The sequence below is a fragment of the Nyctereutes procyonoides genome, unplaced genomic scaffold (genome assembly GCF_905146905.1).
Source record: "Nyctereutes procyonoides isolate TBG_1078 unplaced genomic scaffold, NYPRO_anot_genome, whole genome shotgun sequence".
Classification (NCBI taxonomy): domain Eukaryota; kingdom Metazoa; phylum Chordata; class Mammalia; order Carnivora; family Canidae; genus Nyctereutes; species Nyctereutes procyonoides.
In genome coordinates, this window is record NW_026575020.1 from 57,840,042 (window position 1) to 57,856,231 (window position 16,190).

At 50.5% G+C, this 16,190-nt stretch overlaps 2 protein-coding genes across 2 annotated transcripts in view; one reads left to right on the forward strand and one right to left on the reverse strand.

Annotated features, from left to right (window-relative positions):
* USP36 (ubiquitin specific peptidase 36) overlaps nt 1-15,819 on the reverse strand; it is a 39,877-nt gene extending 24,058 nt beyond the window's left edge. Inside the window, 6 exon segments of the mRNA XM_055323831.1 lie at nt 16-126; nt 8,126-8,347; nt 8,922-9,183; nt 9,889-9,984; nt 11,950-12,109; nt 15,677-15,819. Of these exon segments, the coding sequence (XP_055179806.1) occupies nt 16-126; nt 8,126-8,347; nt 8,922-9,174 (586 nt within the window). The 5' untranslated portion in view covers nt 9,175-9,183; nt 9,889-9,984; nt 11,950-12,109; nt 15,677-15,819.
* LOC129502280 (proline-rich protein 2-like) lies at nt 13,910-15,871 on the forward strand. Its single transcript, XM_055313819.1, has 3 exons — nt 13,910-13,924; nt 14,101-14,702; nt 14,791-15,871. The coding sequence occupies exons 1-3, from the start codon at nt 13,910-13,912 to the stop codon at nt 15,869-15,871; spliced, it is 1,698 nt and encodes a 565-aa protein (XP_055169794.1).
* The last annotated feature ends 319 nt before the right edge of the window (nt 15,872-16,190 follow it).

Sequence of the window (16,190 nt, forward strand, 5' to 3'; positions counted from 1 at the left end):
GGAATTGACTCTTACTTTTCAGGTCTCGGATGAAGGAGACGGGTTTGATGGCGTTGCCACTGTTGGCGAAGGCCTGGACCATGTGGTTCTGCATGACGCACAGCATGCAGAAGCTGCCCTGGTGACCTGCACACGGGACGAAGCAGTTTTTGTACAGTGAGAGCTCCCCAGACATTCTCGACACCCCCACTCCCACACAGCACAGGGACCGGCTGAGCCACTGAGGTCCCCCCCAACACTTGCCCCACTACCCTGGGTTCACAGCTGTTCACCTAGGAGATCTTTCCATGTTCCTTTGGTGCTCTTTACTAGTAAGGAGAGTCGTTAAGTCTAATTTCCGTTACGAAGTTTAAAATAATGTTTTCTCGAACTCCTAAGCTGGATCACGCGGTCATAAGCGGGAATGTTTTAGGGCTTCCTGACAATCCTGAGTGTGCTCCTCAAACGTGGGACCCTTTGCTCTTGCTTCTAGGAAATGCCTCGCTGCCGTCTCTCAAGGCCTGGCAAGCTTCTTGCACACAGGCCCACGAGGTATATGTGGCCCTGGGAGCCGTCCAGTCTACGGCGACGCGGCTCTGCCTCCGGAGAACACAGGCAGCCCACACCATGCAGCCACGGACAATACAGAAAACGGGTGGCCCGGGTTCCAGCAGAACTTGATCTGCACAGGAGGCTGCGGTCTGCCAACCTTGCTCTGTATGAAACTCTTTGTTGCTCCTTGGGCAGCTGGATGGTGGTGCGTGTTAACCTTTATTGCAAATTATGAGATCTTTGACATGCAAAGAGAACTACAAAGCCTTATACCACACGGCTCCAGCCCATCTGGGGTGTTTTAAAAGTAAAACGCTGCCGTGACAGTGAGGTCGCCGCCGCTGCACTGCCCACGTACCCTCATCGGAGGAAGCATTCTCCTAACTAGGTCACGACTACTCCCGTTAGTTCCTGCACCAACCCACGTGTGTACCCACACGCAGTAAGCGTGTTTAAGCTTATTTGACATAAATTATGCTACACGACGGATGCCTGGGTGGCTCAGAGGTTGAGCGTCTACCTTCAGCTCAGGGTGTGATCCCCAGGGTCCTGGGATCGAGTCCTGTATCGGGCTCCCCCTAGGGAGCCTGCTTCTCCCTCTGCCTGTCTCTGCCTCTCTCTGTGTCTCTCATGAATAAATAAAATCTTTAAAAAAAAATCATGCTACACAGTACATACTGTTCAGCAGTCAGTTCTGACGTTATGCTGGGTCCTTCCCGTAGACTATTTTGCCAAATGCAGAGACCACAGTTACCCTATGTGCTCCCTCCTCACACACACTGGCCCTTCCACGCTTCTGTTATCACAAACAATCCTGCACCTGCCTCCCTGCGTCCCACCTCCTCTAAGGCACACACCCACCATAGACTCCTGGGGCCACGGGCAGGCACATCTTCAACTCCAGGCTACTGCTGTTTCATACACACCACCTTCTTTTTTTTTTTTTTAATTTTTTTTTTTAGATTTATTTATGATAGTCACAGAGAGAGAGAGAGAGAGAGAGAGAGAGAGAGAGGCGCAGAGACATAGGCAGAGGGAGAAGCAGGCTCCATGCACCGGGAGCCCGACGCGGGACTCAATCCCGGGTCTCCAGGATCGTGCCCTGGGCCAAAGGCAGGCGCCAAACCGCTGCGCCACCCAGGGATCCCCACACCACCTAACTTCTCACGTGTAACACAAGGTGCACCACACGCCAATGGTTCTCCCCTGCAATACCTCCACTCCCCCAGGCCCTTAGACCTATCTCAAAATCAGTAATGAAACAGCACGCAGTCTGTTTACCGCATACGGGGAAAGATGCTAGTATTTACAAACAAAAAAATAGCTGGTGTTAGCAAAGATGTGCGCTGCCGCCGCCAAGGATATACACTTGAGTAGTGGTCACGGGAAACGGTATGTGCTTCCTCAAAAAATTAGACAGGATTCCCATACGGCCCAGCAACCCCACTTCTGGGTATCCCCCTAAAAGGAACGACAGCAGGGTATAACAGGTTATTTGTACACCGACGTTCCCAGCGTTATTCACAACAGCTGAAACACAGACACCAAGTGCCCGTCAACAAAGGAACGGGTAAGAAATGTGGTATGTACGGACAATGGGATATTAGCCTTAAAAAGAAACACAAATTCTGACACCTGCCCCAGTATGGAAGAACCTGGGGGACGTGATGCTGGGTGAAGTCAGCCAGGCACGAAAAGATCAATACCACTTACACACGGGGGCTAGAGTCGTCAAGTTCAGAGACAGGAAGTAGGGCAGTGGGCACCAGGGGGTGGGGAAGGGCCAGGGGGCTGGTATTCCTGTTTGGGGAGATGAAGGAGTTCTGGACATGGACAGACAGCTGCATGATAATGTGAAGCCAAGTAATGCCACTGAGCTCTACAATAAAACACGGTAAATTTGGGGGGCCCTGGCTGGCTCAGTCGGTGGAGCGTGCGATTCTTGATCTTGGGGTTGTGAGTTCAAGCCCCATGTTGAACACAGAGGTTACTTAAAAACAATCCTTAAAAAAAAAAAATCTTTAAAAATGGTAAATTAAAAAAACTACTATTTACACTATCCTCTTAGAGGACTATTGGAAAATGGTTTATGTGAATGTCTACATAAAAAGGAGGCTTTTTCTTTTCATTTTAGAGCTTTTTGGACTCTTTTATCCATATCCACTTATTACTTTTATTTTTAAAATGACAATAATGGTTGAGGGGGCTCAAATTTAAGCAAAAAACTAAAATACATTACTTAAAATAACTTAAACATAAGCAGTCACAAATGCGGAACAAAGCGCCCACCTTCCCAATTTAACTCAGGTAGAGACATTACGGTGACAGCTGTGTGGGAATCATGCCTCTAATTACCACGTACAGCGCTGCAGACCGTTAGCCTGATAAATCATCAGTCCTAAATAGGGCAAGTAACAATTTTAACCAGAAATTCCTGAAACAAGGTTTCCCAATCCCTGGCAATATGCAAGACTGATGTAAGTGGCATGTGGATGAAGACTTCCTTCAGGTAATTAAGAAAAATAGGACATAAAAGTCAAATCCGTGACTTTTGGGATCTTGCTACTTCAATTTGGAAAAGAATGTCCAAAAGGATAGGATTTAATCCTCCCGCATATTTTACATAAGGTGTTTCTTTTCGGGGCACCTGGCTGGCTGTCGATGGAGCGTGTGACTCTTGATCTCGGGGTTGTGAGCTCCAGTGCCATGCTGGGTGCGGAGAGGACTTAAAAATAAAATCTTTAAAAAAATAAAGTGTTTCTTTTCTAGCTAGATCCCAGGGCAGAAGTGGTCCAGCAGTTCAGGTGATACTTCTCAGGATCCTGGAGTCTTCAAATAGCTGTATTCCAGGAGGAAGAGAGGACAGCTCAAGCCCACTTGGGGTCGCTCAGAGCCAGTGGGGTACAGGCAAAAAATATACTAGAGACTTAATACTTTTACTTTCAAAAAAGCTAAGATGCTAAGATTAACATCCCACAGAGCAATGCAGAGCAACACTGGGATGCTCACAGGGAAGGTGTCTGGAGGGTGGGACGTCCCCCCAGGAAGAGGGGCTGATTCTGGCTGCTCCCACCACACCCCCTTACTCCTACATGCCACACAGTATGGGTGGCAGGTTCTCGGGGATTCGCAGGTGTTACAACTACTTTATCTACATCAACCCTAACCAAGGTGACGAAGGGTCCTGCAGAGGCAGCATAACCGGAGGGTGGCTGCCTAGGGAGGTATGGTGAACAAAAAGATGGCAGAGCTACCTACGTCTGGAGAGTAGGGTCTCATTACCAAAGCCATGAGAAAAAAAAAAAAAAAAAACAGAGCTGAGGAGCCTGGAGGGCTGTCAATTGAGCATCTGATTCTTGGTTTCGACTCGGGTCACGATCTCAGGGTGGTGGGATCAAGCCCTGCCTCGGGCTCTGCGCTCAGTGTGGAGTCTGCTGGGGATTCCGTTTCCCTCTCCCCCAACCCCTCCCCACCACATGTGCTCCCTCTCGTTCTCTCTAAAAAAAGAATTGGGGGAAAAAAAGGCTTAGAAAACCAAAAAACAGGGCAGCCCTGGTGGCACAGCGGTTTAGTGCCGCCTGCAGCCCAGAGCCTGATCCTGGAGACCCTGGATCGAGTCCCACGTCGGGTTCCCTGCATGGCTCCTGCTTCTCCCTCGGCCTGTGTCTCTGCCTCTCTCTCTGTCTCTCTCTGTGTGTTGCACATGAATAAGTAAAATCTTTAAAAACAAAAACAAAAAAAACCCACAAAGAGAGCCCAGTCAAGTCTTACTAAAAGTCCACCCAGACCCACCTTGACATCACCAAGGTCACTACTGGAAACAGATTTATAACCAACCTCACCAGCAGTGCGCGCAGTGCCCCAGTGTGTTAACGTCTGCTGCCATCACGATCACAAGATGTTTTAAAAACGCTATTTCCATTGCACATCTTTCCCTCGTTAAAAAAGTAATATAAGGAATATCCCTGAACACATCACGCAATCTACTTTTATCCTCACCTAGTCCTCTCTTGCTCCCATCTCCCTGCCTCTGCTTCTAATCCTGATTTCCTGACTTCATTGTTTACCAATTAGAAAAAAAACTTCTTAGGGCTTGTCCTGTCTGTGCATACCTAAACACTTTATGGTCTTGCTCTTCAACTCTTACAATAGCAATTCATGCTGTAGGCAGCCTTCTGGGACTTCTTCCTTCACTCTGCATTATTCAGATTCCCACACGGCGCGGTCATTCATTCTCCCACTCTGCTGCGTATTCCATCACGGGCCTAACACTGTGATTCGAGGATCCGTTCTGCTGATGGGCATTTTTACACCAGTGTCCTGATACCCACGTATCAGAGCTTTTCTGCAGGTGGAGAACTGCTGGCTGGTAGGTTATGTGGAAGAGAATGCCAGTTCAGGCGAGCGTCAAAGGTCCTCGCTCATCTTCATGGTGACATTCAGTACCACCAGGCTTTCGGACCTGCACCCATCACAAAGGTGTGTTGTGGTACCTGTCACGGTTTTGGTGGCACTTTCCTGATTCCAAGCGAGGCTGAACATCTCTTCCTATACTCTTACCAAGAGTAAAATGCCATTCATAATTTAATTTTACTTTTTTATAGGTTGTCTTCCTCATTGGTCTGTATTCTTGCCACATTCCTGGTAGCCATCCTTTGCTGATTTTGTCTCCAGTTCATGGCTCTCAATTTGCCTTTTCAGTGTTTTTGGGGAACAAAAGTTGTTAACTTTAATGTAGCTGAACCTGTCATTTTTCTTTTACAGTTGGTGCTTTCTGAGTCTTATTCAAGAAATCTCCCATCCCGGGACACCTGGGTGGCTCAGTGGTTGAGTGTCTGCCTTTGACTCAGGGCATGATCCTGGGGTTCGGGATCAAGTTCCACATTGGGCTCCTTGCAGGGAGCCTTCTTCTTCCTCTGCCTACATCTCTGCCTTTCTGTGTCTCTCACAAATAAATAAAATCTTAAAGAAAAAAAAAAATCTCCCGTCACAAGGTCAGAGAGAGATTTGCCAATGTTTGTTTGAGCAAAATATTTGCTCTTGATATTAAATTTTTAATGCATTTTTTTGTGCATGGCTATGTTGTGCAATGGGGATCCTATTGCTTTTTCCATATGTAAGCCTGAGTTCAAAGTTCTAGTTAACTCAAAAGGGAGACACGTGAAAAACCCACCTGTCACACATTTGCAAGTGTACACGGGTCTGTTTCTAGTTGGGAGACCCCTTCCCTTATTCAATACTATGACACTTTAATTTCTCTAACTTGACAAAGACTTCATAGTTTGTAGGGCATCTCTCTTCTCATACTCTCTTTCAGAAGTGTCTTGGTGATTTCGAGTCCTTTGCCCTGCTTTTTCATATAAATTTTAGAATCAGGTGGAGCGGGACGCCTGGGTGGCTCAGCAGTTGAGCATCTTGCCTTTGGCTCAGGGCATGAATCTGGGGTCCTGGGATCAAGTCCCACATCAGGGTCCCTGCAGGGACCCTGCTACTCCCTCTGCCTGTGTGTCTCTGCCTCTCTGTGTCTCTCATGAATGAATACATAAAATCTTAGAGAAAAAAAAAAAAAGAATCAAGTGGAGCTACATTAATCTGGGGAAAAACCATAATTTTTATAATACTGAGGCTTCCCTCCAAAGGCAGCTATTTTCATGTATATAGATTACTGTGAAATGTCCTTCAGTGAAGGATTTCTTAGTAAATTTAGGTCTAGATACTTTATTACTTTTGTTATTATAAATTTTGTATAGTAATAAATATTTTTTAAAGATTTTACTGTTTGACAGAGAGAGACAGCGTGAGCACAAGCAGGGGGAGCTGCGGGCAGAGGGAGAGGGAGAAGCAGGCTCCCCACTGAGCAGGGAGCCCAATGTGGGGCTCAATCTCAGGACTGTGGGATCATGACCCAAGCTGAAGGCAGATGCTTAACCTAAGCCACCCAGGCACCCCTATGGTAGCAAAATTTAAAAAACACTCCTTGTTGTTTGCTGTAGAGAAATTCAACTAACTTTTTGTACATTGATGTTGTATCTAGTCACATTGTCAAATTTCTAATTTATAGATTCTTTTGCTTTTCAATGCAGGAATGTCATTTTCAAGTTAACAATAGTGGGCTCCTTCCTTTTGTCTCCTAGATCACCCCTCTGGCTAGGACCGGCACATCTTCAACACGGAGAGAGACCCCATTTCACTCTGTATTTTAAAGGGTACGCTTCCAATATTTTCCTATCTAGAATGTTTCTTTTGTAGTGTTTGGTAGGTATCCTTTATCAAGATAAGGGAACGCCTTCCTATCGCTCCTTTGCTACAAATTTTTCATAAATTTCTCTTTTGGGCATTATTTTCAGGTGACCTTTCTCTTTTAATCTGTTGATATGGTAATTAAGGAAGCAAAATTAGTACTCTCTTACATAGTACTTACTGTGTGCCAAGCACTATTTTAAGCACTTTATGTAACTCATTCAAGCTTCCCAACAGCACGACTGGGGAGATATTATTACCTTGCAGATGAGGAAGAGGAAGCTTTAAAGCGCCAGGTAACATTCTTGAGAATCACAGCTTTTTTTTTTTTTTTTTTTTTAATTTTTTATTCATGATAGACATAGAGAGAGAGAGAGGCAGAGACACAGGCAGAGGGAGAAGCAGGCTTCATGCCGGGAGCCCGACGCGGGCCTCGATCCCAGGTCTCCAAGATCGCGCCCTGGGCCAAAGGCAGGCGCCAAACCGCGGAGCCACCCAGGGATCCCAGGATCACAGCATTTAGGTGCAGAGCCAGAACACAACTCAGCAGGCCAGGCTCCAGAGAAGTACTGTTACCTGTTGTGCTGTGCTCTCTTTATAATCACACGTCAGGATTTTCTGGTATTAGAACATCCCTGCCTTACTAGGATGAACATAAATTGCTCACGGTGTTAGAAGACTATTGCATTTGGTAGAAGTTTTGTAACTACAATTGTAAGACAGGACTGTCATTTTTATTTTTCTTTCTCATACTGTACTAGTTTACTTTTGCTACTCAAGTTATAAGAACCTCATAAAATGAGCTGGGAGTTCTCTTTTCCTATTCTCTGGAAGAATTTGTGAAGCACTACAACAATCTATTTCTCAAAATTTTCATAAAGCTCATCCATAAATCAGCTCAGCCTGGCATTTTCTTCATGGGAAGATTTTTAACCACTGATTTAATTTCTTTAATAGTTAAAAGGCTTTCTACTTCTTCAGTTTTGGTAAGTTACATTTTATTTCATCTTTACCCATTTTATATTTCTACTCTGGGGCATGTTTTATGACATACATAAGACACTGACTGGGTGCAGAGTCACTGAATACACACAATTTGGACATATTTTTTGAAAACACATTTCTCTGCTTAGGTACTCATTTTCAGAACAGTTTGGGACCAATGCTCTACCCGAGTGACTGGCTTCCACGGCCCATCCTACAGCAGCAGGCACATGTCAAATTTAGATTTCATCAATTACTACCTCTTGGACATCACTCCTAAGTCTGACCCAGGCCGAAGGGTTTGTCTAATCAGGGGACTGCCCGGTCCCCACAACTCCTGGCCCACCCCCTGCTGCCGGCTCACACTCACAGTTGCGCGTATGCTCCTTGGAGAGCAGGTAGTTGGCCAGAGGCGGGGTGTAGGTCAAGCACTGTATGGTCGAGTTCAGAAAGCAGGTGTTGCCCAGGTTGTGGAGCCCCGCTCCCACGCGGTAAACCCGCTCCCACTTCAGGGACAGCCGCTCCGTGGGGAAGAGCACTTTCTGTGGGGCAGGAACACCATCACCACCACTCTCATACGCATGCTCGCTCCCTGCGGGAGAAAGGGACAGGGAAGAAAGGAGGGCTCAAGTCTGTGCAGAGGCAGACCACAAAAAAGAAATCGCTGATACGCACGCTCGGCATGCACTTGCCAAGACACAGTGTCAAAGGGTAACTGGTGTCCCCACTGACTGGAAGTTACTAGAAAGCCCAGGAGAAAACCCAGTCATCCCATGGCTCTTGCAGACTGCTTACGTCTGGAATCAAGAAGCCCTCCATGAGAAGAGGACACTCAGACAATCAACAGCTGGAGCCAGGCCTCAGCACTCCAAAGCCCAACCCATTTCTCTTGCTTGTTTCCTAGCCCCGCCCTGGATCCTATCAAAGGCACACAAGTTCCAAGGCCTCTCTAAGAACACAGATTTCTTTAAGACCAAACCTGTATAATTATTTCTTTAACTATAGAGCCACTGACCCCATAGAAACTTCACAACTCTCTGACCACAATCTGTTTTGTTTTGTTTTTTTCCACAATCTGTTTTTGTTCCTCATCAGTCAACACTTTGTCCACCCACTTGGTCAACACACAGTGAGACCCCTTCTACCAGCCAACCACACGTCTGTACCCTGTCTCCTGGCCTGTGGCTCATCTCCACTCCTGTGGCGACCGGCTCCCTCCGTTTTAGGGTTTAGCAAGACATATTTGCTCTTCAATGACTCCAGCTGATAGGAGAAACTCTTGCTGGCTGGCTCAAACTCGATCTTCTGTAAAAGGACCTTCTTAGCAGAGGAGGCCAGAAGTTTCCCCAGCTCTCCATCATCAGCCGAGTCCTTACGGCCGGGTTTCAGGGCTTCCTTCAATTTATCGACTATTGGCATGGTGCATCACTGTAGAGACAAGAAAGAACACAGAGCAATGAGTAACTAGGTCTCAAGAACCAAGCATTACTTCTCTGAAAACGTCTTCTGGTCTTTATGGACGCTAGCTGCCATGGAAGCTTCTCTGGATTGGTTACCAACTGTGCAAATGAAGTGTGAAAAATGGAGACATATTACCAACCACTTGGACAGAGCAGAATCCACACTTCTCTCAAAAAGATAAGGTGCTTTTCACAAACTGCACCAAAGAGACAATAGTAGCAGGGAGGCTGGCTGAGCCTGCAGAAGGCATCTCTTCAATAACGGACTATGGACACCGGCTTGGTGCAGTTTCCTTCAAAAGGTGACCATGTGGTCCTAATGTCTGCTCAAAAACAGGAAAATACTGATTCTCAGAAGATACTCTGCTTGCACACATAAACCCATATGATAAAAGAATCAGGGGATCCCTGGGTGGCTCAGCAGTTGGGTGCCTGCCTTTGGCTCAGGGCATGATCCTGGAGACCCGGGATCAAGTCCCACATAGGGCTCCCTACATGGAGCCTGCTTCTCCCTCTGCCTGTGTCTCTGCCTCTCTCTCTCTGTGTCTCAAATAAATAAATAAATAAATAAATAAATAAATAAATAAATAAGAAAAGAAAAGAAAAGAAGAAAAAGAAAAGAAAAGAAAAGAAAAGAAAAAAGAAAAAGAAAGAAATCAGCGCAGTGAGTTACGTAAGCACACCTTTCTGTTCAGGCTCCTACTCTCCGAGATGAAAGCCAAAGGTCACATGTGGTCACTGAGATGATGCTAGTCCACACAGAGATACACTGTAAGTATAAAATATGCAATGGATTTCAAAGACTTAGCATATGAATATAAAATATCTGAGGGCACGTGAGTGGCTCAGTCAGTTAAGCATCTACCTTCGGCTCAGGTCATGATCCTGGAATCCCAAGATGGAGCCCGTTGAAGGGGGGGGTGGTTTTCCCTGCTCAACGGGGGGTCTGCTTCTCCCTCCCACTCCGCTCATCCCCCCTGCTCATGCTCATCGCCACACATGCCCTCTTTCTCATTCACTTTCCCTCAAATAAATAAATAAAATCTTTAAAAAGAAGAATGTGGGATGCCTGGGTGGCTCAGTGGTTGAGTGCCTTCAGCTCAGGTCACGATTCTGGGGTCCTGGGATCGAGTCCCACATTGGGCTCCCCGCAGGAAGCCTGCTTCTCCCTCTGCCTGTGTCTCTGCCTCTCTCTGTGTCTCTCATGAATAAATAAAATCTTTAAAAAAATAAGAATGTGAAACATTTCAATTTTTAGACTGGTTATATGCTAAAATGATAATTTGCATATATTGAGTTAAATATGTTGTGAAAATTAATTTCAGTTGCCTTTTGTTTTTTAACATGGCTACTGTAAAATTTTAAATTATACTTATTAAATTGTAAAATTGTACTTTAAATTATTGGATGGTGCTTGTACAGATGATCTTTCTGAAGGTGAGGGAGGAGAGACAGGAGAGTGGCAGGACTAGAATAGTACATATAAGAAGCTCCAACTTTAAGAGGGAAGTGACAGTTCCAGGCTGGAGTGTGACAGGACTGGTTTCTTCCTTCACTTATCAGCTGTAAATTCCAGGAAGAACCACTGTTGACTTCCCAGCTCCTGTTCTGTGTAAATTAGGGCTTGAAAGCAGCACCCATGGTGGTTTTGAGGTGACCCAGGTGAGTGCTGGCTGCAGCTGCTAGAAACACTAAAAGACCAGGAATTCCCTCCATCACCTCTGATTGCTACACTTGTACCCACCACTGTTCTTTACTACTATCTCTCAACTCAACCATCTCAGCCAAAGCTCAAGGGCCATTTGAGTCACAATTAGAAAAATATGTTCCTTAAACTGTTCACTCTTATCAGAAAAATGACTCCTTTAGGCATCCAGCAGCCAGCCTGGCACAGGAGCACCAACTAAGTAAGTGTATCCCAGAACTCAGTGAAAGGATCGCTTATGAAACCATTCAAGTTTATCCTTATGGAGCATCTCATGCCCCACTGGGGTCAAATTTCTTTATCTACGAAACTTTCTGCAGGTGTGCCTGGCTGGCTCAGTCAGTAGAGCATGCGACACTTGACCTTGGGGCTGTAGGTTCTAGCCCCATGTTGGGTGGAGAGATTAGTTAAAAATAAAATCTTAAAAAACTGCAAAAAATAGAAATGTAAGAAACTTATTTTTTAAAATGTAAGCACTTGGGATCCCTGGGTGGCGCAGCGGTTTGGCGCCTGCCTTTGGCCCAGGGCACGATCCTGGAGACCCGGGATCAAATCCCACGTCAGGCTCCCTGCATGGAGCCTGCTTCTCCCTCTGCCTGTGTCTCTGCCTCTCTCTCTCTCTCTCTGTGTGTGACTATCATGAATAAATAAAATCTTTTAAAAATAAAAAATAAATAAAATGTAAGCACTTATTCTTTGAAGAAATCAAAAGAACCTTTCCTAAGGGGAATTATCTTTTTTTTTTTTTTTAAAGATTTTATTTATTTATTCATGAGAGACACAGATAGAGAGAGGCAGAGACACAGGCAGAGGGAGAGGCAGGCTCTATGCAGGGAGCCTGACGTGGGACTTGATCCAGGGGCTCCAGGATCAGGCCCTGGGCTGAAGGCGGCACTAAACCGCTGAGCCACCTGGGCTGCCCCTAAGGGGAATTATCTAAGTGTTCCCACCAACTGAACAATAGCTGCTGGACTATAAGCACATAACTTGGAGGAATGAAAAAGTACTTCCAAACCTCTGCTGGCTTACCTGGGGTGTCTGAACTTGGGCGTGTTGCTGCTGCAGCATGGGGTCAGGTTCCGGGCCAGACTGGGCAGGTGCACCGCAGGACCCGATTCACCAGCTCCTCGGCTATGCCCCGTTAAATCACCAAAGCTGCAAGTCTGTCGTTCAGAACAGGCGTCAGAATCTGTGGGGTGAACAGAGCACCACGTGAGGCCACTTGCTTCCACTATCTCCTCAGCCCCATTGTGTGGACACGGAGCAGAAAGGCCATCTATCTGGAAGAGCCGGCAGGAAGGCTGAAGGAGTATGGACAGTGCTGGATTTAGGAAGAGTCTGGGGAAGAACCGAACTGACTGGCTACAAATTATTACAATGTGCATGATATGAAAACGCTGCCCTTTGCTTTGTATCTTAACGTTCCGGCCAGGGATAAGCCCAATGAACAAAAGTCTTTAGTGAACTCCAGTCTAAATCACTTTTCAAAGAGCAAGAGGTAATAATCCCTTCACCTCCAACTTCCAGATTTCACAAACCAGTAGAATTTCAAAAGCAAAACAAAGGAGCAGAAAGAACTGCCACGTTTTCGCTTTGCTAAGTGCAGATTTTTTTAAAACTACCATCCACAATCACTATGATTACATAAAATTACTTAAAAGTTTTTTGCTGTGAAAACGTTCAGATACATACAATGTGGTGGGAACAACACAGGGACCACCATGCTCTCCTTATGCAGGCCCAACCCTGATTCCTCTTCTGTCCCCACATTATCGACAACAGATTTCGGATACGTCGTGCCTCGTATCCATAAATAATAGCACACCGACGTCAAAATAAAGGGAGAACATAATAAATCTGATCTCAGGATAAAAGCCAACCTGTAAGGTGAAGATTCCGGTCGCACAAAGATCTCCCTACAACATCCCCTAAACTCATACCTCACTATGGACAGGTGAGGACACAGATGGACATGAGTCCAAGGTCATATGTTTGGGAACCAAACAGCAAGGGGATGAACAGAACTTGGAAGATACAACACAATTTCTTTCAAGAGAAGTAATTTAAAGAACATGTATCCCGGGATCCCTGGGTGGCGCAGCGGTTTAGCGCCGGTCTTTGGCCCAGGGCGCGATCCTGGAGACCCGGGATCGAATCCCACATCGGGCTCCCGGTGCATGGAGCCTGCTTCTCCCTCTGCCTGTGTCTCTGCCTCTCTCTCTCTCTCTCTGTGACTGTCATAAAAAAAAAAAAAAAAAAAAGAAAAGAACATGTATCCCATAGCCTGCTCCTCAATGTGGGAATCAGATTTTGAACAATTTTTCCATTTCTGACAAATCTCTGTGTCACCAATTGCACCCAAAACATCAACAAGAGCCAAAAAATTATTTCTCTCCGAGGCGTAGGAACCCAGAGAAAAACGTCCTTGTAGTCATCAGCAAGCCCTCTGAGGTGCGTATCTGACAACATGCTCTTCAGAGCTCAGGAAGGATGCTCCCTCCGCTCCACCGCAGTCCAGGAGCAGCTCAGGCTTCTCCGTGTTTCTACCCCCAAGAGTAGGCAAACACAGCATCTGCAAACACCCTTCAAGCATATTCTCTCTCCCTCCTCCCTGTAAATTCTCCTTTCCAGGATGAAATGCACTCAAGACTCACAGGGTCAACCACGTGCTGGTGGGGGAGGAGCCCCAGTGGACAGAGCCTGGGCCTCCCCGGGGCACTTTCACAGGGGCCTCCAGGCTCTTCTGCAGAGTCTGCAGAACACCAGGCTCCAGCCAGGAAAGCGTAAGCAGAGCCTCCCTCTCCTCGGAGGCCTGATTCTAGGCATCTCCTCTGGAAAGCGGGCTGGCCACGACGCTTGCCTCCCTCGTCTGCTTTAGAACGCTGCTCTATCTCGCTCCGAGAACCCCATGGGAGACTCAACACTACCAAGCACAGGGGTATTTTAAAACCTCACCTCTTGTCCCCACCCACTCACATTCTCCATGACCATGACCCTGAAGAAGGTTACCTTCTTTCCCACATTTCTTTAAAAGAGGGAAAAAAGAAATTTCAGCACTGCTGCCAAACAGAACGGGCTCCTCCACATTTTGACTAGTCTGGGTCCTGCGTTAATGATGCTTCTCTGGGTAATGACTGTGCTCAAGACCCACATGGGCCCTTGCCTCCCCGGACTCCCTAGGGCTCTGGGCTCCGCAGCTCTCAGCTCTCTCCTCCACCACCGTCCGGGTTCCCTGGGAACTGCAAAGAGCACACCTCCTGGACCCTCAAACCGGCGGGGACGTACAACCCTGCGCCTCCCCTGCGGATCCTGGAGCCCTCACAGACGGCACCCCCTGGACCTCCCGTGGACCACCGAACCCTCGCAGACCGCTTGCCCCTGATGTCCCCGGGACCCCCGAGCACTCGCAGACGTGCGCCCCTGACCTCCCCGGGACCCCCGAGCACTCGCAGACCGTGCGCCCCTGACCTTCCCGTGGATCCGGCTTCCGGGCAGCGCCCAGACCTCCCCGTGGACGCCCTAACCCTCGCGCGCCCCGGAGCCTCTCCAGCGTACCCCAGACTCGGCTACAGAGCATCCCTGGCCCTCCCCCGGGCACCTCGAGCCCTCGCAGACCGCGCGCCCCTGACCTCCCCGGGACCCCCCGAGCACTCCCCGTGGACCCCCCTGACCTCCCCGGGACCCCCGAGCACTCGCAGACCGCACGCCCCTGACCTCCCCGGGCTCCCCACGACACTCCCCGTGGACCCGAGCCCCGCGACCGCGCTTCCCGGGACCTTCCCGTGGGCTCCCCCGACCTCCCGGGACCCCCAGACCTCCCCGTGGACCCCGAGCCCCGCAGACCGCGTAGCCCCAACTCTGGGCTAACAGAGCATCCCTGGGCCCTCCCCACGGGCACCTGAGCCCCGCGCACCCGCGCGCCCCTAACCTCCCCGGGACCCCGGAGCCCTCGCAGACCGCGCTCCCCGGACCTCCCCGTGGGCCCCCCCCGACCTCCCCGTGGACCCCGAGCCCCCGCGGACCGCGCGCCCCGGACCTCCCCGTGGGCTCCCCCCGACCTCCCCGGGACCCCCACGACCTCCCCGTGGACCCCGAGCCCCCGCAGACCGCGCGCCCCGGACCTCCCCGTGGACCCCCCGACCTCCCCGGGACCCCCCGACCTCCCCGTGGACCCCCCGACCTCCCCGGGACCCCGGAGCCCTCGCAGACCGCGCTCCCCGGACCTCCCCGTGGGCCCCCCCCGACCTCCCCGTGGACCCCGAGCCCCCGCGGACCGCGCGCCCCGGACCTCCCCGTGGGCTCCCCCCGACCTCCCCGGGACCCCCACGACCTCCCCGTGGACCCCGAGCCCCCGCAGACCGCGCGCCCCGGACCTCCCCGTGGACCCCCCGACCTCCCCGGGACCCCCCGACCTCCCCGTGGACCCCCCGACCTCCCCGGGACCCCGGAGCCCTCGCAGACCGCGCTCCCCGGACCTCCCCGTGGGCTCCCCACGACCTCCCCGTGGACCCCGAGCCCCCGCGGACCGCGCGCCCCCGACCTCCCCGTGGACCCCCCGACCTCCCCGGGAACCCCCCGACCTCCCCGAGGACCCCGAAACCCCGCGGACCCCCCCCGACCTCCCCGGGACCCCGGGGCCTCTCCCAGACAGCGCGGCCCCGGCTCGGGGCTAACGGAGCATCCCTGGGCCCTCCCCACGGCCCGAGCCCCGCGCGGACGCGCACGTCTCCCCCGGGCGCCCCCCTGCAGGCCGCACCTTCCCGCGCCCCAGGCCCAGCGGACGCCCTCCACCCGGCCGGACGCGCAGCCTCCCCTCGGCCCGTGCGCCAGCCTCCCCGGCCTCGGCGGGCCCGGCTGCAGGCCCGCGGCGCTGGCGTCTCCTCGGCCCGGGCCCCGCACACGCACCATCCGGGCCTCGGGCGCCTCACACACGTGTCACGGCGACACTTAAAGGGGCCGCAGCTGGCGGCCCGCGCTGCCGGACTCGGGAGGTCTTGGCCGCTTTAAGAGGCGGGGCTAGCCGCGTCCCCGCTCCCTGGGCCCGCCCACAGCCGGTCTGCGCAGCCGGTACGTCACCCTGCCGCCCGCGGCCGCGCGGGGGCTACGCGATGACGCAAGCACGCAGAGCCGGGGCGCCCCGCCCCCTTGGCCCGAGCCGGGCGAGTTCCCGGAGAGCACGTGAGGCTCCCGCTTCCGGGTCCCTAACGCGGGTCCCAGCCCGGGGCTCCGCGGCCCTTTAGTGATCGCGCGGCGGACGGGGCGCAGGGAGG